Here is a 24797-nt window from a genome sequence, read left to right on the forward strand (position 1 = left end):
GGATGTCCTATTTAGGGACATGAGACAGGTGGAAGAAGCTTGTGCATGTGTGGAATGTGCAGTTAACTGAAGGGATGGGATTTTGGCAAGGTTGTAGCAGGTTGTAATGCAAGCAATGATTCAAGAGGAGAGCCTCTGGGAGGAAACAAGTAGGTCCTTGATTCTGTCTGCAATCCACTGAGTGGATTTCCTAGAAGGTCTAGTGTGTTCTATATAAAAATCAAGAACGTTCCTGACATCCAGAGAATACAGTGAAAGTTCCTTGTTGGAGACATGTAGTTTTGGGTAAAACGGTGGAAGAAAAATATCCTGACTGACATGAAATGATGACACCATCTTAGGTGGAAAAACTGTGGAGTTGTAGCTGAACTTTGTCCTTACACTTTTTTTTTTTTTGTAAGATGGCTCCGATGTCAGGGCCTTAAGCTCTGATACCGACCTGGCCACTGTGATCGTGACTAGGAAAGCTACCTTCCAGGAAAAATAGTGGAAGGAGCAGGTTGCTAACAGCTCAAGGGAGGGGAACGCATCAATTTGACAGCTCAAAATTAAGATCTCATGAAGGGATTGGCTGTCTCATGAGAGAGGAAAACCCATCCAAACCTTACAAGAAGCAAACTACCACTGGGTCAGAGAAGAAGGAGCAGCCCACTGACCCAGGACCAATGTGAGTCCCTTGGGAAAGGGACACCCGTACACACTGCCATGGCTCAAGCCACCACTGGAGGCAATTAAGGACTTGAGGTGTGAGTGTGACCAACCTGTTCAATCAATCTTGACCCGGTCTGTAAATCTGAGGCAGCCATACCAGAAGAGGGCAGAGTCAGAGCTTGGCATGTTATACTGTGTAGGTACAGGCTGACATGGGGCCGAGTAGCTTCAGACAGTTTCAAGCTGTCATGGTGGGAAAGGCATTAGGTGTCTTGTAAGTGCACTCAAGGTAAAAAAAATGAGATTGCAGGAGAAGTTCTGGCCTGGATCAAGTCCAACTTGGCTCCTACGTACTCTATCCTCTGATCAGGGATGAGGGTTGGCTTTGTCATGTTCAGGACCATGCTGTGCCTGAGATAGGTGTCACATTCCTGACTCACATGGTTCTCCACTTAGGCCTGAGACCTTCCCTTGACCAGCCAGATCATCCAAGTAGAACATTTGCACATGCCTTCTGTGCAGGAAGGCTGCCGCAATGGCCATGCATTTTGTAAAGTCGTGTGGGGCTGCCAGTAGGCCAAAGGGGAGGACTATGAATTGGAAGTGTTGGTTACTTATCAACTGATATAAACTCCTGTGGAAAGGATTATGGCAATGTGGAAATGCACATCTTTCAAACAGAGGGTGGTATGAGTCACCTGGATCCAATGAGGATATGATAGAGGGCAGACAGACCATACGAAACCTTAACCTTTTCACAAACCAGTTGAGATTGCAAAGGTCTAAAATAGGCCAGAGACCACCCTTGACCTTGGGGATTAAGAAATAATGGGAGTAAAATAAACCCCCAAGCCTTTGAACTCCAGAGGGAATGTCTCTATTGCTCCTAACTGTAGGAGCATGCCTGCACTTCCTGTATGAAGACTTGCTTGTGTAAATGGTCCCTCAACAGGGGCAGAGAGAAGCAAGAGCTTTAGAGGGGATATCCCAGTTCTACCATGCTTAAGACCAAGTGGTCTGAGGTGATCCAGGCTCACGCCTGGTAAAAGTGGGATAAATAGTTCCCAAACATAGGAGAAGGACTCGGGATAAGGACTCATTTTGCCTCCAGGTGCACCTTCAAAAGGGACTTTGTTAAGCCCTAACCCTGATTATGAGAAGAGCTTGGAGGTCTCCTTCTATTTCTGTGACCACCGCTTCTATTATAGTCCTGCCTGTGCTGGGAAGGATAGTAGCAAAACAGTGGCTGTGGTTCAAAGGGCTTCCTCCGTGTGGCCAATGTATGGTGGCCCAACAACTTTAAGGTTGCCTTTGTGTCCTTATGGAACCTGGAATCAGTCTGCTTAGCAAAAGCCTAGAGTAGTTGAAAGGCAAGTCTTCTACTGTGTGCTGTACTTCTGGTGGAAGGCCAGAAACTTGTAGCCATGAGTTCCTACACATCATGATGCCCAGGGACATTGTGCAGGCCATTGAATGCACAGAGTCTAAAGCCACCTGTAAGGAGGTCCTGGAAATGACCTAACCCGCTTCTACAAGAGGTGCAAACTCAAGGCAAGAGTCTGCAGGGAGGAGCAGTTTGAATTTTGCCAAGGAGGTCCAAGAGTTAAAATTATAGCAGCTTACCAAAACCTGTTGGTTAGAGATTCTAAGATAAAGGGCCCCCAGTCAAATAGACCTTATGGCCAAAGAAGTCCAGCTTCTTGGCCTTCTTCAATTAGGGATAGGCCCCTGATGGTCCTGACTTTCCTTGGCATTGGTCGCATCCACTACCAGAGTGCCCAGTTGTGGATCAATGAAGAGATATTCATAGCCTTTGGAGGGCACAAAATATTTTTTCTCTGCTCCTTTAGCTGTGGGCTGAATGGATGCAGGAGTTTGCCACAAAGTCTTTGTGGTCGTAGATATAGTTTGGATCAGTGGCAACGCCACTCTAGATGGCCCTTTGGAGGCAAGGATATCACTCATGGAATTGATTTCTTCCACCACCTTCTCTGCTTGTTCTGAGCTACCCTCCTAAACAAGTCTCAGTAGGATCTACTGTCCATGTCTGGTAAGGATGTGGATGAGCCAGCCACTGCTTCATCCAAGGATGATGATAATGCCCCCACAAGTCCTCCTGACCTTCAAGCTCTCTAAGGGCATCCATGATGGGTGGTATGGTAGGCAGAGCAAGTGTGCTTGCAATGCTTGCATGCACCTTGGGATCCACCTCCAATGCAGCAACAGGTTCAGTGCCAATCAAGGTGACATGTTTAGACTGCAGTAGCCAAAGGACTGTGGTACTAGCTGGGAGCCAACGGCAGTGCTGGGTGGCAAAGGCGGCACCAGCATGGGAGACTGTTGCAGAGCTGTCTGGCAAGAACATATTGAGGCACCACCTTCTGATACCCTTGGCAGTTCTCTGGCTAATAAGATGGATGGTGGAACTCGCCTGTTTGATGCCACTGGAAAAAAAGCCAGGAACTGCAGCCCTTGGCCTGGTGGTATGCCCATAGCATCCAAAAAGGCCATTATGCTGAGGGTTGCCACTGAGGTGCCCAAAACATTATCAGGGCCTGGAGAGGTTGTTCCCTACAAGATTATCTAGAGTGGTGTTGACTTCTCAACTTATAGGAGCCTGGCTCCAAGTCAAGATTGAGCCTGACCACGAGGACCATGGGGAGTTATTCCAGAGTGTGCTGGTGAGCAGTCCCGGCAGTGATGGTGTCCAGGAGAGTGAGGCCAGGGCAACCGGTACCGAGGTGAGGGTGACAATTGGTGCAGCATTGCCGGCTTGCCCCAAGATGGTGCCAGTGACTTGAAGGGGCAAGTTGGTGTGAAGGACTCCACAGAGACTGTTGGACCATGAGCTCAATAAGGCTGCCTCAAAGGTATTAGGGATGGGAAGGCATTTCCATGTCCTCCATACGGCTCTTCCTTGCCAGGAAATTGACCTGCACTGAACTCAACGACTCTGGCTGTGCCAGAGCTGATGGAGTGGGCTGTTCTCAAGGCACCTCAGAGCATCCTTATGTGGGATGCAATCCATTAGTTTTATTGACTCTGCCTCTCTTCAGTCACTTTTGCCTCTTATAAGACACTGGAGAGTGAGAGCAGTGCTAAGACACTTCAATGTAGAATGGCGGTGCTGTTGTCTACGGTGCTGAATTTTTTGGCAATGCTGAATTGTTCCACACAGAGGTCAGTGCACTGAGATTCAGTGAGGCTGGTTTGGGTGCTTGGCCCAGCTACATGGCGTGAGAGCGTAACAAATTCCATAAGAAGGATTTTCAATATGAAATCTTACTCTTTCTTTGTGTGAGGGCGGAAACTCCTACAAATCCTTTACTTACCTGTTTGATGTGCTTCTCCCAAGCACTTAAGTCAAGATTCACGCAGGTCCCCTGTGGGCACAGACTTCTAGCAAGAAGCACAAAATGTGAAGCCCTGGGAATGAGGAATGCTTCGGTCTCCAGGGAAAGGGAGGTGAGGGCCAATCCCACTAACTAAGATGATCAGCTATATAGAAAGGTGTCTATAAGGTACCATAGGACTCCTCATTGTTTTTACAGAATTACACAGCTACTCTTCTGAGACTATTATACAAAAGGTAGCTTACATGAGCCTTAGGGAAATGCTTGCTGAGGCAAGAGAAGGAAGCTCCAATGATCACCACTGGTGGAAAGAAGGAACTGAGCAGGAGGGAGTGCGGAGTGGCAGTGGCTTATATTCAGTGCTCTAGCAGCGCTACTCCAGGGGACTCCATAACCAATCCCATGAGTACTAGAGAAAACCTTCCAATGACTATCCATGCAGCATACACAGCTACTTGGAATCAACATATGCAATCACTTGAAGAACACCTTTTCTACTAGCGCAGTAAAAGCAGCTTAGCTGCACACTGCACTCTCCATAGCACCTCTAGATGCACATGCTTTACAAAGTCACTCTTGCTCAGGTGATGCACCTACTCTCATTTTTTGTATGACTATTCCTTTAGGGTACATCTCCACTACAGCATTAATTCAAATTAACTTAATTCGAAATAGTTAATTCAAATAAGATCATTCAAATTAACACATCTACACACAACCTATTTCAAAATAGCATTTTGCTATTTCGAAATAGTGTGTCCACACTGAGTGGACCCTGAACCGAAGTTAAAGCTGGCTGGAACCAGTGCCGGCAGGGCATCAGGTTAGGACTTAGTGTGTGGGGCTGCTGCCTGAAGCTAACTGAGCTCTGTGCTTAAAGGGACCCTACCCCCACCCTGGACAGACAGTTCTCAGGGTTCCCCGCTTGCTTGTCTACATCGAAGAGGGACAGCAAAGCAATCCTGTCTTGGAGTGCCCTGAGTGCCTGTACTCGGGACACCACAGCACTCGGCTACATGGAGCCAGAGCTGTCCCTGGGCACGCAGGTGCATCTTGTGGGGTCGTTGCCATCAGCCTGGCTGCACTTGCTGCAGGCTGCCATCCGGGGTGTCCATCGGGGGGCTGTCAGGATCCAGGAGGCTCTGCGGGAGAGCATCCACCCTGAGATTCCCTCAGAGCCACCCTGGTCCTCCCCACTGGGGGCTCATGCCCCATTCCTCCCTCACATCCTTCCACTTACGCCTCCCTAGCCCCCCTTCCTGATGTCAAATAAAAGACACGTATGTTCCAAAACAGAAACTGTGTTTATTGAACAAAACTGGGGGGGGGGGAGATGAACCTCTGGGGAGACGGAGAAAAAGGAGGTGGGAGAGGGAAAGAGAGTGTGGGGGAGGGGGAAACCTGGGAGGAGGGAGCTGGAAGGGGGAAGCAAAGGGAAGAAGGGGGAGGGGAAGCTTAGGGTTGGGGGTCTCACTGTACCAACTTGATTTTCATGCGAACCTGCTCCTGCGTTTGCATGTGGCCTTTCGTGGCCAGGCTGGCAGCTATCCTGCCATAGACGGCCGCATTCCTCCATCTAGTCTGGAGATCATGGACATTGGGGGCATCCCCCCCAAACCTGAATAAGGTCCATGATCTCCACCATGGACCAGGAAGGTGCCCACCTTCTCCAGCCCGTCAGGCTCCTGGAAGCTGGCAGACTGCTCCTGGGGAGTGGTGGAGGGCTGGCTGCCCGTGGCTTGCTGGCTCATGTTTTGAGGCCACTGGGTCAGGGGCCCCGTTGGCCACTGCTGGCTCTGGACTGGCAGGCTTGGAGCTGGCACAGGCACTGTGGCCAGAGTCTACCCCTTTAATGGTTCCGGGGCTGGGGGGGGGAAGAATAAGTTTTCGTGGTTGTGCCCAGAGTGGCCACCAGGGCTCCCTCGGAAGGGCTGGAGGCCCCCTATTTCGAATTAAGTGTCTAAACAGCACTTATTTCAAAATAGGTATTTCAAATATGGCGTTACTCCTCGTAGAATGAGGTTTACCAAATTCAAATTAAGCGCTCTGCTATTTCGAATTAATTTCGAAATAGCGGTTTGCATGTATAGACGCTATTAAAGTTAATTTGAAATAACAGCTGTTATTTCAAATTAACTTTGCAGTGTAGACATACCCTCAGACATAATTTTGCTCACAGCCTCTAGACTCAAACTACTGCACAAAACTTGTACTACAGCCTTAGAATTTGTCCTGTAGGTCACCATTATTTGAATTTTACTACACAATCATAGAATCATAGAATAGAATCAAAGAATCATAGGACTGGAAGGGACCTCAAGAGGTCATCGAGTCCAGCCCCCCGCCCTCAAGGCAGGACCAAGCTCCGTCTACATCCCTGACATCTAACCTGTTCTTAAATATCTCCAGAGAGGGAGATTCCACCACCTCCCTTGGCAATTTATTCCAATATTTGACCACCCTGACAGTTAGGAATTTTTTCCTAATGTCCAATCTAAACCTCCCCTACTGCACTTTAAGCCCATTACTCCTTGTCCTGTCCTCAGAAACCAAGAGGAACAAATTTTCTCCTTCCTCCTTGTGACACCCTTTTAGATATTTGAAAACCGCTATCATGTGCCCCCTTAATCTTCTCTTTTCCAAACTAAACAAGCCCAGTTCATGAAGCCTGGCTTCATAGGTCATGTTCTCTAGACCTTTAATCATTCTTGTCGCTCTTCTCTGTACCCTTTCCAATTTCTCCACATCTTTCTTGAAATGTGGCACCCAGAACTGGACACAGTACTCCAGCTGAGGCCTAACTAGTGCAGAGTAGAGCGGCAGAATGACTTCACGCGTTTTGCTTACAACACACCTGTTGATTCAACCTAGAATCATATTTGCTTTTTTTGCAACAGCATCACACTGTTGACTCATATTCAACTTGTGGTCCACTATGACCCCTAGATCCCTTTCCGCCATGCTCCTTCCTAGACAGTCGCTTCCCATCTTGTATGTATGGAACTGGAGGACTTCTTATTCTAGCTCCTGTAACCCTAATTTCACGAGGAGTAAGGGAAGTCGAAGAAAGATTGTTCTTCTTTTGACTTCCTGCTGTGTAGACAGCGCCAAAAGCCAAATTAAACTATTTTGACTTCAGCTATTCAACTGATGTAGCTGAAGTTGCATATCTTAATTTGACTTGCCCTGCAGTGTAGACAGGGCCAGCTCTAGGCACCAGCAAATCAATCACGTGCTTGGGGCAGCACATTTCCAGGGGCAGCATTTCCAGGTAAACAGCCGCCCCAGCAATGCCTGGCACCACCCCATCCTGCCGATTTTAAAGGAGCTCAGCTCTGGCTGCGTGTCCCCGGGAGCTGGCTGCGGCGCGCGATGCGGCCAGGCTCCTCCCCGCCCTGTCGGCTCCAGCCCTGTCACGGCCCCAGCCCCTTTCACCGGTGAGAGACCACTCCCTGCCGGCCGCCCGGCTCGCTCTACCTATCCCGCCCTGCGTCCCTATGGCTCCGCGCTGCCCGTTCCCTGCGCCACCCCTGCGCCCTACACCTTGCTCCCCTACACTCTGTTCCCTGAGACTCTCTGGCTCTGCACCATCCTTGCACCCCGCACCCTGCTCCCCCCGATCCCTGTGCCCCTCTGGCTCTGCACTGCCCATTCCCTGCGCCGTCCCTGAACCCCGGTCCCCGTGCCCCTCTGGCTCTGTGCCCCCTCTGCACCCCGCAGCCCCTTTTCCCTGCACCCCTCTGGGTCTGTGCCCCCTATTCCCCACACTGCCCCTGGACTCCGATCCCTCTGCCCCTCCCATTCCCATGTCCCATTCCCCAAGCCTCCCCTGCATCCCACTCCCCAATCCCTGCATCCCTCTGGCTCTGTGCCTCCTGTTCCCTGTGGCACTCCTGTACCCCTCACACTGTTCCCTGTACCTCTCTGGCTCTGCACACCCCAGCACCCCAGTCCACCTGGTCCCCTCTGGCTCTGTGCCTCCCATTTCCCACGGTGAACCCTGCACCCCCTGTTTCCCATGGTTCTCTGGCTCTGCAACGTCCCGGCTCCCCCTGTGGGTCGGGAGTGAGGGGTGCTTGTCCATAGGGAAGGGCTGAACAGGGCAGGGAAAAAGCTGTTGTGACCCAGCAGCGAGTGAAAGGGGACAGGGAGTTTACTTGAAGCGCCATTGCTTATGGGAAAAAAAATATTAAAATTATATTTGCTATTTATAGGGCTAAAATGCCAGGACAAAAATGAAAAAAAAAATCATTGCAAAGTACAAACATGTGTAAAAGCCAACAAAAAAGGGGCGGCGGGGAGCGGCCAAAAATTTTTTTGCTTGGGTCGGCAGAAAACCTAGAGCCGGCCCTGAGTGTAGACGTGCCAAAGGGGGAAAATGATGTAACAGATAGAGGATATGTTAGCACTGACTAGCTTTGTGCATAATTCCCAGAAAAGAGTAAAATTACGTATGAATAAACCACGTACAATGTATATTAGGGACTAGAACATGCAATTCATGTCACTGTTACTTACAGGGTTCACAGGGTCTAACTCAACAGCCTTGTTAGCATCATCTATTGCTTCTTTCAAATTACCTAGAAACAGTGAAGAAAACAGAGCACAAAATAAATATATAAGAATCATTTTTCTAGTATCAGCTATATTAATAAGTAACAGATTTAAAACAAACAATAGGAAGTTTTTCTTCACACAGCACACAGTCAGCCTGTAGAACTTCTTGTCAGAGGATGTTGTGAAGACCAGGAGTTTAACAGGGTTCAAAACAGAACTAAATAAATTCATGGAGATTAGGTCCATCAATACTTATTAGCCGGGCTTGACAAACAGCGGCAAAATCTACTCGCCAGCCCTGCACTGTGCATACCCAAGACCCGCATTGCGCATGCGCACGCCACCGGTGAACAGGGCGCCTGGCTGAAATCTATTCACCACGGATTCACTGATTTGTCGAGCCCTGCTTATTAGCCAGGATGTGTTGGAATGGTGTTCCTAGCCTCTGTTTGTCAGAAGCTGGAAATGGATGACAGGGGATGGATCATTTGATGATTACCTGTTCTGTTCACTTTCTGTGGGGCATCTGGCATTGGCCACTGTCAGAAGACCAGATACTAGGCTACATGGACCTTTGGTGTGACCTAGTATGGCCATTCTTATGTTCATAAAGAAACCAAAGCATTACATGCAACAGCACCATTAGATAGCACTGCTACTGTTGACTGTGATATCTTCTTGACAGGATCGTCTGGAATCCCTCTCCTTCCATGTCCTTCCAAAGACCCTGCATTGCTCTGACCTTGGCTTAGATGAAGAAAATGTGATGTGGTAGCTCCTTCAATTACGTGTTCAAAACTACTTCTGTGGGTGGGCAGACATATTCTGTGTAAAGGGATATGAATTATGTATCCCTCCACAGGATCTAAGAACATTGTCTGCACTCAAAAGTGAACTTAGTAAGGACACAAACTCAAAATCCCTTGGGGAAAACACAATAAAATACCACAAAGCTGTCATGCTGGTCTTGAGGCCACAGATTTCTGAGATTATATGGAGACACATTAGACTCTATTATATATGGGAAACAGTGATTGTTCAGTATTTAAAACTAAAATAACTGCTAGGAAAACTTTTCTAAAGTCTGACTTTTAATGGTAGTTTGGTGAATAATATTTGTCTTAATATTGAGCAAAAATGCAACTAATTTATTTTAAAAAGTATAAACTGGGATATCACCTAACAAAATTAAGATCCAGATAATCTAATAGACACTTGAAAAGTAGTGTTGTATAGCTGACAGAGAAAAGAAGTGGGAGCCAGAGCTCCTGGGTTCTATTAGAAGCTCTGCAAGTATCTCACATATTTTCCCAGTAAGCCCTATACAACCCTTGTGAGATAAGTAAGAAAAACAAAATATAAATTAAGAGGTTTGTGTGGACCTAAATCCACATATATAAGTGCATCCTGGGTACAAAGAAGAAATGCATATGCTGACAATTTTCAGTCGGCCTGGTTGGGTATTCAGAATACCTGCATGCTGAAGAATGGGCACTTACAAAGGAGTAGGCAGTGAGCACAGAGATACTCATTTTCAGAACTGTGTGGGGTCAACAAGCTAAAGTTGTAATTCCACAATCAGCAGCACTAAAAGATTGTTATTTTCGAGTGAAACAGCCATCAGAGGGGGACATACTCCACACTCTGCCAATATATTACACTAGCACAGGTAGAAAAGGTCTCTACTCAGCCACCTACTGTCTGCTAGATTACCCACTCTCATACAAAACAGGCTACAGCTGAGAACAAGTGATAAGAAGGGGGATAGGGTTTGTGGGGAGAAATTGTATAGGCAGAATTTAGGAAGCTGTTACAGGGGACAGCAGACAGGGCTTGAGGAGATGCATTGGTGAGAAAAATATAAAGAAGCCTTAAATTATGCTTAATATTGATTTAGTATAGTACAGATCAAACATTTTTGTATAAATCTTGAGGAATTTAACATTTCTCCAATGCATCCTTATGAGCAAAAGGAGTCTGTCTTCAGAAACAAAGAGAATGCATTAAAAATAACTAATCTGTTTTGAAGGCATAAGCTTGGCTTCAGAACTCATCTTCATAGCTATGACCTTCTCAGCTACAGAAAAAAATTAGAGAAGTGGTCTAACAGCTGAAGTGGTAAGTCAATTTTACCTATCACAAATCCATTCACTTCTATTTAACCAAACAAACCCTTTAAAAAAAAAAAAGGACAAAACAGATATGCAGCAGTTTGGCAATACTAAACTAAATAAGCACTAAAACCTTCCCCAACACGCATATCCTTCTGTTTTTTACCCTACATTTTCATCAGACACCGACTGTTAATTTGTATGTCACTCAATTTTTGCTAAGCTTCAGCATACATATTTCAGATAGGTTTTCAAGGCAAAATTAATACAAATATGTGTTCTGTGAACTGAAATAACTTATCAGTGTTTATAAAGCCAAATCACAGCATAAATGGTATTAAATTCATTCTGCAACCAAGTACATTTTGGAGGAAGATTAGACCATTTTGTGATATTTAAGAATTATACAGAATGTAATAGGATATATAAAACTCTAAAGGAAAGAAGTACTTTGATAATTTTTAAGAGGTAAGACCTTAAGCAGTAGTAAGTTATAGCCTAATAACATAAGGCTTTCTGTATCCTCCAGTAGTTATCTACATCTATGGTCATATTACATAGCCTAAACAATGCTAACTAGCTTCTCACAATATATAATGATGAGCAGAATTTCAAAAAAACATTGCAAATGGAAAAAGATTTTTGAATTTGATAGCATTGTATTTTCACTGCTCTTCAGCAGGAGCTACCTGTGTCAAACTGGTCTCTAACATGTACTGTAAACTTCCGATAATACGGCACCTTTACAACCCAGGGGGTGCCGGATTATCAAATATGCCGGACTATCGGGGCAGCTATGAGGGGCCTGGGGTGGGGTGGGGCGGATGCCTCCCCTTCCAATAGTCCGGCCCTGCCCCAGGCATCCCTGATTCAGCCGCTGCTGTTCAGTTTCAGGAGCGGCTGAATCGGGGATGGCTGCAGCAGAGCAGCTGGGGTGCTGCCGGGTTGGTCCTGTGGTGCCGACCCATGGCGCCACGAGACCAACCCGGCAACACCCGAGCTGCTCTTGGGAAAGCCTGGCTCCTCGGCGCTACTGGACCAACCCGGCAGCACCCCAGCTTCTCTGCCCCAGGTGTCCCCGAGTCAGCCACTGCTGATACTGATCAGCGGCTGACTCCAGGAAGCCCGAGACAGAGCTGCTCTGCCCCGGGTTTCCTGGAGACAGCCGCTGGTCAGTTTCAGCAGTGGCTGAATCAGGACGCCTGGAGCAGAGCAGCTGCGGGGGGCTGACGGGTTGGTCCCACAGCGCCGAGGAGCAGCGCTACTGGACCAGCCCGGCAGCACCCCAGCTTCTCTACCCCAGGTGTCCCCAAGTCAGCCGCTGCTGAAACTGATCAGTGGCTGACTCCAGGAAGCCTGGGGCAGAGCAGCTCTGCTTCGGGCTTCCTGGAGTCAGCCGCTGGTCAGTTTCAGCAGCGGCTGAATCGGGGACAGCTGGGATGCTTCCGAGTTGGTCCCGCAGCCCCGAGGGGCAGCGCTAGGGGACCTACCCGGCAGCACTCCAGCTGCTCTGCCCCCAGCTTCCCCAATTCAGCCGCTGGTCAGTTTTAGCAGCAGCTGAATCTGGGGGCAGAGCAGCTCCAATGGTCCGGCTGCCTGGAGCACTTCCGGGTTCCTGATGATGCCGGACCATCAGATGCCGGACCATCGGAGTTTTACTGTATAAATAAAAAAACCCTTACACTGATGTCTACACTGCCACTTTTTCACCTTTTAAGGTACTTTTATTTAATTTAAAAATGCTAATTCTGTGCATGTTCAAATTAATTTGAATTTACATCCAAAGAGAACTTGACACATCACAAGTAAAAAATTAATAAACATTTAATAAATAAGAAATGCATCACTCAACTTTTCATAACATAATAAAAAAATAAAGATTAAGAATGAATAAATATTAGTTAAGCCATATAACTGTTTAAATAAATGTGTATATACCTTATTCTACTGATTAGCAAAAAGAAGCACCATATTTAGTGAAAAGTCCACATTTAATTGCAAATCAACCTGTTTTAATGGTTACCAACTAATGAAAATTAATCTTTGTTTATGAGAATTACTAAAAAGTACTAAGGATTAAGACTGATTATTTAAATCAAGGTTTCCTGCTTGCTGATTTTAATGAGTAAAACTGGTGATTTAAATTGCTTTGATTTAAATCAAACCATCCTGTTCTAGATGCCAAAATTCAAACTGTTTGCAAAGTTTCTAAAATTGGTCACAATACTAATCAAATGCTTTTTTGTTAGTTCCATTGTCTTAGAGCCCCAGACTTTTGGTGATCTGTAATTTTAAATACACGTTGCCTAGAAAAACACCAAAAACATCTTACAATGAAATACAATTATTCTTAAGAACAGATTTTCCATTCAGTTCAGTGTGAGCATCAAAAAAACTATGTGGTGTTGATTAATGACCATGAATTCACCACAGAACAACAACATCCGATTTTTTGTTAAGTTCCATTATTAGTTGCTGAACCTCTTCATACATGCCAGTGTTAACATGTCAGCAAAAAAATTCACAAGAAGTTCCCAGAGTTTTGTTAGAAGGAGCAAATGGGACACTGGAAGGTATGAGCCAGTATTTTGAGGGGGCACTAAGTATTTTCTGGCTCGTAAGTGCCGACTCCAAGGTTGCTCCCCTGGAGCACCCCTGGAAAAAAAAAGGTAGTTTCTGAGCATGCATTGGCAGCCCCTCCTATCAGCCCCTTCCTACCTCCAGTACCTCCCACCTGCTGGTAGACCCTGTGAATCAGCACCTTCCTCTGCACTTCCCGGATATCAAGATCAGCTCATGTTTTATGGCATTCAAGACGCTGCGAGGAAGGGGGAAGAAGCAAGAATGTGACATACTCAGGGGAGGGGATAGAACGGGACAGGATGAGAAGAGGTGGGATGGGGAGAGGGTGGGAGTGTGGCCTTGAGAGAAGGGGTAGAATGGAAGCAGAATTTGGGGCAGAGCAGGGAATTGAGCACCTTGGCTGGCTGGTTCTGGTCCAGATGCTCTTGGTTTAATTGATCACCATATATGGGGCAGGAAAGGAATTTTCTCCCAAATCAGATTGGCAGTGACCTTGGGGATTTTTTGCTTTCCTCTGCAGCATGCAATACAGGTCATTTCTCAGGAGTATCTGAGTATATTTCACTTACTAATTTTTTGCCAAAGCAAGGGTCTCAGTGCTACTGATGCATCTCAGTCCCTCCTGTTCTCTGCCTCTGACACATAATAGGTTAGTCTCCGGCGATCTCTAACACATTGATGTAATTTTGGTTGTTGGGGTTAGTGTGCAGATTCTACTTGGTGTTGATGGCCTGTGATATAGAAGATGTCAGATTAGATGATGTGGTGGCCCCTTTTGACCTTAAACTCTATTTTGCTTCTGGAGAACAGGGGTTTTTTTTGGGGGGGAGAAAGAGAGAAGGTTGGGAGGTTTTTTTTTGGACATATGCTGCCATAATACTCTAAATTTTAGAGTCTAAAACAGCCACTGAGGCCCACAAAAGCGTATCTTAAACACATGGTCCAGATTAGGATACCTAGATCTAGGAATGGAAGGGACCTCCAGGTGGAAATCCCCCATCTTCTATAGTAAAGGGCCTCATTTGCCACTTTGGCATCTATCCCTTCAAACCTGCAGAGTGCTTTTTGTGCAGCATGGGGTCTGGTTGAGAGAAAGGAGTGAATGAGGCAGGGAGCTGGTGACAGAATTGATGCAGAGACACAGAGAGGATTTGAGATTAAAGATTTGAGATGCACCAGGTTTGAGGTTATATTCAAAGTTTTTTCCTTGGGGAAAACCCTGTACTCCATGAAACAACATGCAGGGGAGACAAGAGAAAGGAATCTGTGAAAAGATCTTTTAGAGATTTCTTCCCCAGAGCTACCTACTGTTTCTTTTTCACTGGAGGAGATAACATGGATAATGATGTACCCTACTATTAGCCTTAATAGCCTCTATAGCTACACTAGACAGTTTACAGCAGTATAGCTTCACCACTATAAGTTCTCTAAGTAGCTCTAAGTCGACAGGAGAGAGCTTTCCCATGAGATTAATTACTCCAGCACCCGCAAGCAGTGGTAACTATGTCAGTCGGAGAAGGACTTCCACACCTAAGCAGCACTGTTTACACCAGCACTTAAAGCCGCATGTTATGTTACTCAAGAAGGTGACTAATTCACACCACTGAGCAACATAACTTAAGTTGACTTAGGGTACGTCTACACTGCAACACTATTTTGAAATAACCACACTATTCCAAAATAACTTAGTCTGCATCTACACAGCAGGCAGTTATGTTGAAATAGTGTCAAGCTGGAGGACTTCTTACTCCGACTTCTGTAATTCTCACTGTATGAGGAATTGTATTATTTGTTGAGCCCTGGGTTTTTTTTTTTATATATATATATATATATATATATCTACATACACACACACACACACACACACACACACACACACTATATACTGTATATAAAGTGTTTTTAACCCTTTTTATTGTAGCACAAGCACTGTCCAGAGTCACACAATGCCGGTGGCAGACTGACTCGGTCCCATCCGGTTTCGCTTGGTTCAGCTGATGCCACTGCTGCCTTGTGACTCGTTTTTTACCGAAGTTCACTCACTAGGCTCTTGCCATTTCACTCACTGGGCATCTTGCTCATTGCAAGTAGATTGCAACCCAGAAGAGCCGGGTTCGGGCGATCTGTGCATGTGCAGATCGCCGGACAGCACGGCTGGCGAGCAGGGCTCGCCGCGGTTCGATGAGCCCTGTATATAACCATCTTATAGTACCTCCTGATAGTCCGGCATATCTGATAATCAAGCACCACCTAGGTCCCAGAGGTTCCGGATTATCGGAAGTCTACTGTATTTTAAAAAATAACCCTTCATACAATAAACCACTATAGCGAACACACAATTCTCCCCATAGGGGAAGGATGAGAGACACAGAATGGATCACACATGACTGATGTTAATTACATCATTTAAGGAACTAGTGAAAAGCATTCACATACTACAGTGATGAAGGAGATATCAAAACCAGAACTGAAAAGAAGAGAATGTGCCTGCTTTTCCACATGCACATAGATTATGAGTTGTCAGACATTTTATTGCTCAAGACTGTGGATTTTTTGTTTTGTTTTTTCTTTACATATTCTGCAGTGAGCTTTAACCAGATTTGAGTCAGAAAGAACAATTGCCAGATAATACTTAAAAGTTCAGAGTTTTTGCTCACGGTGTCTCAATCAAAAGCAAAATATAGATCTTTGAATCCCAAGTGCAATCCACAAAATTCTCACCAAACCCTGTAACTCACCTGGCACCTATATTTTAATTCCTTCTGCCTCTATTTCTGCCTCTTGGCATGTGCATTGCACTTACGCTCTCAGTGTCTGGAACCTAAGCTACCCCAACAATTTTTCTCCCTCCTCCCCTACTGCACTTTAAGCCCATTACTCCTTGTCCTGTCCTCAGAAACCAAGAGGAACAAATTTTCTCCCTCCTCCTTGTGACACCCTTTTAGATACCTGAAAACTGTTATCATGTCCCCCCTCAATCCTCTCTTCCAAACAAAAGATCTTACAAAAGGAGTCACACATGGACCGTTATGCCTTCCTTGATTCACACTGAAATCAACAGATCTATGGGAAAGGTCCTTCTGTCTGGATCCTTTTGTATTACACAAGTCTTTATTTAATGCTTCAAGCCTAGATAGTTAAATTCTCTTTTCCCCCCCAATAGCTCCTGACTTGACATGGAGAAGTTCCTTTATGCAGGCCAACTGCCAGGGGGAGGCACAAATGGGACAATTGCCCTGGACCCTTTAGAATCGCCACTGGAGCACTGGTGTACTCCAGAACTCTGCACCTTGTGCTTCAGATGGCTCCGAGGTTCAGTGGGGACGTGATGGGGGCACCATGCTGTCTGAGCATCACTGGTGCCTGGATGCCCCAGCCCTGCCCCTTCCAAAAACACAGAGCCACCTCCACACACACACATATTACACAGCTCCCCAGCTTTTACACTTTACTTTTATTTTAATTTGAGGATTTTGTAGATGGGATAAAACTTGAATTAAAGTTGCTGTTTTACTGACCAGTTGGGCTTTTCTCCCTTTGTTCCTAAAAACGATAAAGTATACTCAATAGTTAATATATGCTCCATTCTCTAATTACTTAATCAGATTTGTATATGTAAAATGCATAAAAATGCTTGCAAATTTTGAAAGTATTTCTTTTTTAAAGTAATTATTTTCATTTGATTTCTTAAACTTGTATTTTTATTTCTTTGCTGACCTGCAAAGAATGAAAGAGCTGGACTGTCAAAGAGAAGCAGGTCATTGAAAAGAAGCCTTCATTTACACTCAGTAATGCAGTGAGTAGGCAGCTGGCCACTAGGATTCCCATCTATCAAAGTCACATTGCATTCAGACGACTTGAAGACTGCACATTGCTGTGAGCACCCCTGCTTTCTTTTAAAGTCCACCCTGCTGTCAGTACATAAATCTTTCCTGGGAGGTTGCAAAACTAAGTGAATGTATCTTTCTTCAGACTCACCCAATATTTCCCACATTGCTAATTATAACAAAAGTGCAAGGCATAGCAGAAGTATTCCAGAAAAATCTCTCTGTTTGGAATGTCAATGCTTATTTACTAAGTTAAGACTTAGGGTCTCTTACCACATTTTACATATGCATATGCTCTTCTCGCAAACAGTGGTGTATGAAGGAAAGTTCTGGAGACACAGCCAACTTGACAGGAAAGCTGGGAAGAAGATAGTACATGAACTTTAATATTATGATCTAAAAAGTAGCTTTACAGTGCATCCAGCATTGTTACAAAAACAAACCTTATCATTTATGAACCTAATGATAATCTGGAGCCATCCACATTAGCACCATTGTTCTTTTATTTATTTCAAATTATTGTTTTTATTTACCTCAGCGGGGCTCTATAAGATTACTCCCCAGCTCAGATTCCTATGGGGATGATTTATGTCATCATTCCAGTGTAACATTTCCCATAATTGTATTGAGTTTAAAAAACATTAGAACCTAAGGGGCTAGACAAGGAGCTATAACATTAGCAGCATGCTCATATAAATCAATTTACTCCCTTGGAGGGGAAAAATGAGGAAGAAATTTAATGAGATTGCACATGAACTGCAAAGCCAATGTGCACTTACCCTTAAGTGTGTTTAATCAAAATGTACAGATGTATCACACAGATAAATTCAAAAATGAGGCATCCATCTCTGTATAATATTACCTCAACAAAGAGCAAGTGAACTTAAAGCCTAAGGTGCCAGAGGATTTTAATGGCCTAATTTTCAGGATGCTCATCAATTTTATGATTATTTTTACTGCCTGCTACCCACATTGTTTCCTATTTACAAAAGCATTTATTATTATACCTTAAAATATAATTCAATTGCTGTCACTGCCTATAGTAAAAAAAATATGACTAGCATGGCAAGACTGTTTCCAATTACCTTAGATGCAATTTATCCTGCCAATCAAAAATGCCTAAATTGGAAAGACTTTAGGGTATGCATGAAATATCAGATATTAATCCAAATATTGTACATTGACCCATATATTCGCATGGAACAGAATTTAATCAACTATTTCACAGAATAAATTTCTGCTTTGACAAATGCTAGATTCCTGTGCCATTACAACAGGTATTACATTATATAAAGCATGATGTCAAAGACCAAGGGTCAGTGACTCGGATCCCGATAAAATCTAAGTGTCTCCTGCAAGCTTCCAAAAGGCTGAAATTTCCATCAAAGTTAATGAGAGCTGAGGATACTCAGCATTTCATAGGATTTAGCGCCAGATGACTAATCCCAGAAACACATTATGCAACCTGTCCAGAATGTCCTGCTACCATTAGGAAATGGGATTCAGATATAAAAATTAAGAAACTAGTTACTTGTCTTTATGGGGCCCAATCATGTGAGGTGGTGACTGTCCTCAATGCCCACACATTCCAGCATAGCATCTCACTGGAGTGCTCCAGCCTTAATGAGTATTAGATTTAGGTATGACGTCACTGATTCATAATTATAAAAGGTCCTAACATTTTCAGCAGTCAAGGTCTATCCCATATTTTCAAAAATATTGACCATTCCTCATTAAACTAATGACTGGAGGTTGTGGGTGTAGTAAATGGGGAATTTCAACTTCTTATTTCTCCCATTACATAAAACACCCTCTAAAGATGTGTACAAGTCTATTTCTAATATGCTTAATGCAATGTGCAAGCATACGATAACCTAATACATTCAGAAAATTGATTATTTGTGGTTCTGTCTGATCTGAGTCCCAAGTGCAGTGGTGTTTATTATACTGTATGATCTCATTTTGATGTACAATAGCTGTAATGCTAAGATGCAGCTGTTATTCGCTTTAGAATAAATATTAATATGTAATAATATAATAAAAATAATAAAGTCACAAGGTAGAAACAGGACAGTGCATATTAAAACAGGTTCCTTTGATTTAATTATTGATTGAATTTTTACATATTCAAAACATTTAAGATAGTTTTCTCCAAATATAAAAAAGGTACTCAATATGCAATGTACATACTGCAATTTTACCTTAGGGATAGATGCAACTTCTATTGCTTTATTAAGCTCTCGCACAGCTTCCTCATGGAGATTCTGTCTTTGGAAAGCTATAGCTAAATGATAATAGGTTTCAAATAGCTGAAATACACAACCAGAATCTCAAATTATTGTTGAAGTTTTAGTATTGCTGAGATTCTGAACAAGTTTAGGACCAGTTTTTAATTTGTTCATAACCAATTAAACTGCTTTTTACCATTTCTCCTGTCCAATCATTGTTTTACATATTTATATGCTAAAATAATTTCAAATTTATTCCCTCAGCTACTCCCTAAGAACTTTGGGCTAGATTCTTATCTTAAGTTCATTAAAATCAATTGAGGTATGCCACTCTACATCAGCTGAAGGTCTGGCCCGTCAATGATTATCTAGAACTTAAAAGTACATTGTCCAGAAGAGAAGCAATATCATTAATATTTCAATTTACAAAGTCTGTAGTTCTCATACTAAGCTAATTATATATAATTAGTAGATCACCTAAATTAACATAAAACACTGCAATCTGAACACAAAACTAAGAAAGCCCAGATTAATAAAATGACATGGGTATAAATCTGCAAGGTAAGAACAAGTGCAAACTGCCTCCATCCTAAAACTTTGTCAGATACAGCTGCATCCAAAGCCTTGGTGAGCAAATGATTTAATGCTCACCTGAACACAATCAAAGAATCACAAAGTTGGAAGAGACGTCAGGAGGTCATCGAGTCCAAACCCCTGCTAAAAGCAGGATCAATCCCAGCTAAATCATCCCAGTCAGGAGGTTGTCAAGTTGGGACTTAAAAACCCCTAGGAATGGAGATTCCACTATCTCCTTAGATAACCCATTCCAGTGCTTCACCACCTTCCTAATGAAATAGTTTTTCCTAATATCCTACCTAGACCTCCCACACTGCAACTTCAGACCATTGCTCCTCGTTTTGTCATCTGTCACCACTCAGAACAGCTTCTCTCCTTCCTCTTTGGAACCCTCCTTCAGGTAGTTGAAGACTGCTATCAAATCCTCGCCACACATACACTCTTCTCTTCTGTAGATTACATAAACTCAAATCCCTCAGCCTCCCCTCGTAAATCATGTGCTCCAGCCCCCTAATCATTTTGGTTGCCCGACACTGGACTTTCTCCAATGTGCCCACATCTTTTCTGTAATGGGAGACCCAAAATTGGACACAATGCTCCAGATGTGGCCTTACCAATGCCAAATAAAGATAAATAATCACGTCTCTAGATCGGCTGGCAACATTTCTACTAATGCACCCCAATATGCCATTAGCTTTCTTGGCTACAAGAGCACACTATTAACTCATATCCAGCTTCTCATCCACAGTAATTCCCAGGTCCTTTTCTGGAGAACTGATGCTTAGCCAGTCAGTTCCTAGCCAGTATCAGTGCTTGGGATTTTTCCATCTTTGTTGAACCTCATCAGATTTCTTTTGGTCTAATCATCCAATTTGTCTAGGTCACTCTGGACCTAATTCATGCCCTCCAGTGTATCTACTTCTCCCCCTAGCTTACTGCCATCTGTGAACTTGCTGAGGGTGCAATCTATCCCATCATCCAGGTCATTAATGAAGATGTTGAACAAAACCAGCTGCACAGCCGACCCTTAGGACACTCTGCTTTATACCTACTCCTATTGTTCACTACGTGTTACACCCGATGATCTAGCCAAGTTTCTATCCACCTGGCAGTTCATTTATCCAATCCATACTTCCTTAACTTGCTGGCAAGAATACTGTAGGAGATCATAACAAAAATGTTGCTAAAGTCAAGGTATATCATCATGTCCACTGTCTTCCCCATATTCATAGAGACAGTTACCTCATTATATAAGGCAATCAGGTTGGTAAGACATGAGTTGCCCTTGGTAAATCCATGCTGACTATTCCTGATTACTTTCCTCTCTTCCAAGTGCTTCAAAATGGATCCCTTGAGGATCCCCTCCATTTTTCTGGGGACCAAGGTGAGGCTGACTAGTCTGTAGTTCCCCAAATTCTCCTTCTTCCCTCTTTTAAAGGTGGGCGTAACTACATTTGCCCTTTTCTAATTGTCCAGGACCTCCCCCAATCACCATGAATTTTCAAAGATAATGGCCAATGGCTCTGCAATCACATCAGCCAATTCCCTCAGCACCCTCGGATGCATTAAATCTGGCCCCATGCATGTCCAACTTTTCTAAACAGTTCCTAACCTGTTCTTTCTCCACTGAGGGCTGCTCATCTCCTTCCCATACTATACTGCCTAGTGCAGCAGTTTGGGAACTGATCTTGTCTGTGAAAACAGAGGCAAAAAAAGCATTGAGTACTTCAGCTTTCCCACATCATCTGTCACTAAATTATCTCCCTCATTCAGTAAGGGTCCTACACCTTCCCTGACCACCCTCTTATTGCTAATATGCCTGTAGAAACCTTTCTTGCTACCTTTCACATCCCTTGCTAGCTTCAATTCCAATTGCGCTTTGGCCTTCCTGATTAAACCCTGTATACTCCAACTTTATAATTAAACCCTGTATACTCCAACTTTATATTTATAATCTTCCTTAGTCATCTGCCCGTTTTCACTTCTTGTAAGCTTCCTTTTTGTGTTTAAGCTCACCAAAGATTTTACTGTTAAGCCAAGCTTTTCTTACCGTACATTGGGATGTTTTTTTCCTGCTCCTTCAATAAGGCTTCTTTAAAATACAGCCAGCTCTCCTGGATTCCTTTCAACCTCATGTTAGTGTCCCATGGGATCCTGTCCATCAGTTCCCAAAGGGAGTCAAAGTCTGCTTTTCTGAAGTCCAGGGTCTCTATTTTGCAGCTCTCTTTCCTTCCTTCCTTTGGTCAGGACCCTGAACTCAACCTTCTCATGATCACTGCTGCCCACAACTACTTCCCCTACTAATTCCTCCATGTTTGTGAGCAGTAGATCAAGCTGAACATGGTCCTTGGTTGGTTCCTTCACACTTGTACTGGGGAGTTGTCCCCAACTGTCTCTAAAAATGTCCTTGATTGTTTGTGTACTGTTATATTGGCTTCCTAACAGATGTCAGGGTGAGAACCAGGTCCTGTGATCTGAGCTTTTGCTACTTGTCTGAAGAAAGCCTTATCTTCCTAATCCACCTGATCTGGTGGTCTACAGCAGACATCCACCATGATATCACCCTTGTTGCTCCTGCCTCTAAACTTAACCCAAAAACTCTCAATGGGCGTTTCTCTCATTTTATATTGGAGCTCTGAGCAATCATACTGCTCTTTTACATAGAGTGCAACTCCTCCACTTTTCTCCCGTCCTTCCTGAACAGTTTATATCCTTCCATGACAGTGCTCTAATCATATGAGCCTCCCCACCAAGTCTCTGTTATTCCAATCATATAACTAACCTTCATTAATTTATTTCAGGTTTCTAAAGACAAGTATTTGGAGTTGAAATGAAGAAACATATGGCAGCTGCACACTGAAGCCAATGTTACAGAGAAATATGGCTACATCCTGGTAAAATTCTGGCCTTAGGCTATGTCTATACTATAGGGATCTATTGGAAAAAGGTACACAAATAGTGCTCCGCAATTTGTGTACCTTTTTCCAATAGTTTTTTTGGAAGAGGCTTTTCTGAAATTTGACCCATCTACACTGGAGAGGAGGACAGGGCTTCCAAAAGACTGTGTCTGCCCTTCCACAAAAAAAAAAAAAAAAAAAAAAAAAAAAAAGAAAAGAGGGAAGAGCAGACGCTTTCCCTGGACATGGCGGAGTTTTTCCAGGATACTGTCCCAGAAAACCCCCAGGCTACGTCTACACTGGCCCCTTTTCCGGAAGGGGCATGTAAATTTCACTAGTCGTCGTAGGGAAATCCGCGGGGGATTTAAATATCCCCCGCGGCATTTAAATAAAAATGTCCGCCGCTTTTTTCCGGCTTTTAAAAAAGCCGGAAAAGAGCGTCTACACTGGCCCCGATCCTCCGGAAAAAGTGCCCTTTTCCGGAGGCTCTTATTCCTACTTCGAAGTAGGAATAAGACCCTCCGGAAAAGGGCACTTTTTCCGGAGGATCGGGGCCAGTGTAGACGCTCTTTTCCGGCTTTTTTAAAAGCCGGAAAAAAGCGGCGGACATTTTTATTTAAATGCCGCGGGGGATATTTAAATCCCCCGCGGATTTCCCTACGACGACTAGTGAAATTTACATGCCCCTTCCGGAAAAGGGGCCAGTGTAGACGTAGCCCCATAGTGTAGACATAGCCCTAGTGAAGGCATTAGAAGTTTCACCATAGATTTCAGTAGGGTCAAAATTTAATCTTATGCCTAGGAACACCTGCACAGGAAGCAGGGAAGGAGGTACAGCACCTGAGCAATGGTGGCCATTTTTGTAACAGCTCTTCACCCAAGTACTGTATCTGGTGCATAAAGGACCTATCCCACCAGACACATTATGGGGAGATGACAATACCACCAATAAAGCACTGCTCTCCACAGCTACAACCATGCATCTGTAGGATGAGATCTAGTTCTTACTTTCACCTGAACAGTGTGTTCTCTCAGCTTCCCTGAAATCTAGTCAGATAAATGTGGTTCAAATATGTCACTCAGTTATATGTTCTTAAAATTTAATTATTCAGATGTTGGTGTTATCTAAATGAAGGCTCCAATTCACAACCAGATCCAGATGAAATCTTGCACACATGTTGAGCCCTAGTGATGTCAAGGGTCCATCCAGAAAGATTTGATTGCTGAACTACAGCCTTATATTGTGTCATTTTGTAAAACAGTATTTATCCAGTAATGTCAATCCTGGGTGTTCAAATTTAAGCCATGAGTAAAGTCCCCCAAAATCATGTGACAATTAAAAATCAGGGTTATTTTAAGGGTTATTTTCATTTGCTTTCTGGTTTCTAAGTCTTTAGAGTTCACATTTTCTCTGTAATTGTGATGGTTAGAAATTTTTTTTAAATGAAAGCTTAGGTTTTCACAAAATCACATCACTTCAGAAGCTGGGATTTTAAGGAAGACCCTCTATCTAGGCAACTTGTATTACATGTCAAGATCTGGCAATCCTACTTGTCACCTGAGAAACTATTTTAAAATTACCAGTTGTACATAGCAAGGACCAGGCTCAAAGTCTTTGGGAAGTTCCTCTTTGCTCAGAGTTTTCAAGAGTGCGGTATAATGTCCAACAACCTGAAAGCAAAAAACATAAATGGCAAACTGACCGCGTCAGACACCCTGAGAAGCAAAGTACAAAGCTCCGCGGGCGGGAGGCGCACCCCCAGCGGGTGGGAGAGCACAGGACAGAGCACAAATACCCGCAGACTGGTGCCACAGCAAGTTTTCATTGCAGGGGGGCTTGCTCTGGCTGGGATGAAGACTGTTGACTGCTCGGTAACTGATGTGCAATGAGACCCCCCCCCCCATCCCTGCCCCGACCCCGCCTACTCCGGGAAAGGGGGCCCTTCCGTCCCGACCCTGCCGGTCCCCAGTGAGCTTGGGAGAGGGCAACCCGCCCGGCCCGTGCCCCGCGCCC

The 24797-nt window shown here is 44.2% G+C and overlaps 1 protein-coding gene across 9 annotated transcripts in view; it reads right to left on the reverse strand.

Annotated features, from left to right (window-relative positions):
* LOC102446356 (uncharacterized) overlaps nucleotides 1–24797 on the reverse strand; it is an 87516-nt gene that overhangs the window by 62308 nt on the left and 411 nt on the right. For 6 of the 9 annotated variants that reach the window (XR_012904030.2, XR_012904027.2, XM_075929624.2 and 3 more), the window contains exons 2-5: nucleotides 24365–24454; nucleotides 19284–19391; nucleotides 17356–17440; nucleotides 8523–8584 (exon numbers count right to left, since the gene is read on the reverse strand). Coding sequence is in view for 7 of the 9 variants with exons in the window: in XM_075929624.2 (XP_075785739.2) it covers nucleotides 8523–8584; nucleotides 17356–17440; nucleotides 19284–19391; nucleotides 24365–24454 (345 nt within the window). In the remaining 2 variants the exon portion in view is untranslated. Of the gene's footprint in view, nucleotides 1–8522; nucleotides 8585–17355; nucleotides 17441–19283; nucleotides 19392–24364; nucleotides 24455–24486; nucleotides 24793–24797 lie in introns of those variants that run through there. The other 3 variants (XM_075929645.2, XM_075929641.2, XM_075929634.2) reach the window with 3 other exon arrangements.

Source organism: Pelodiscus sinensis, chromosome 1, assembly GCF_052426305.1.
Source record: "Pelodiscus sinensis isolate ZL-2025 chromosome 1, ASM5242630v1, whole genome shotgun sequence".
Taxonomy (NCBI): Eukaryota; Metazoa; Chordata; order Testudines; family Trionychidae; genus Pelodiscus; species Pelodiscus sinensis.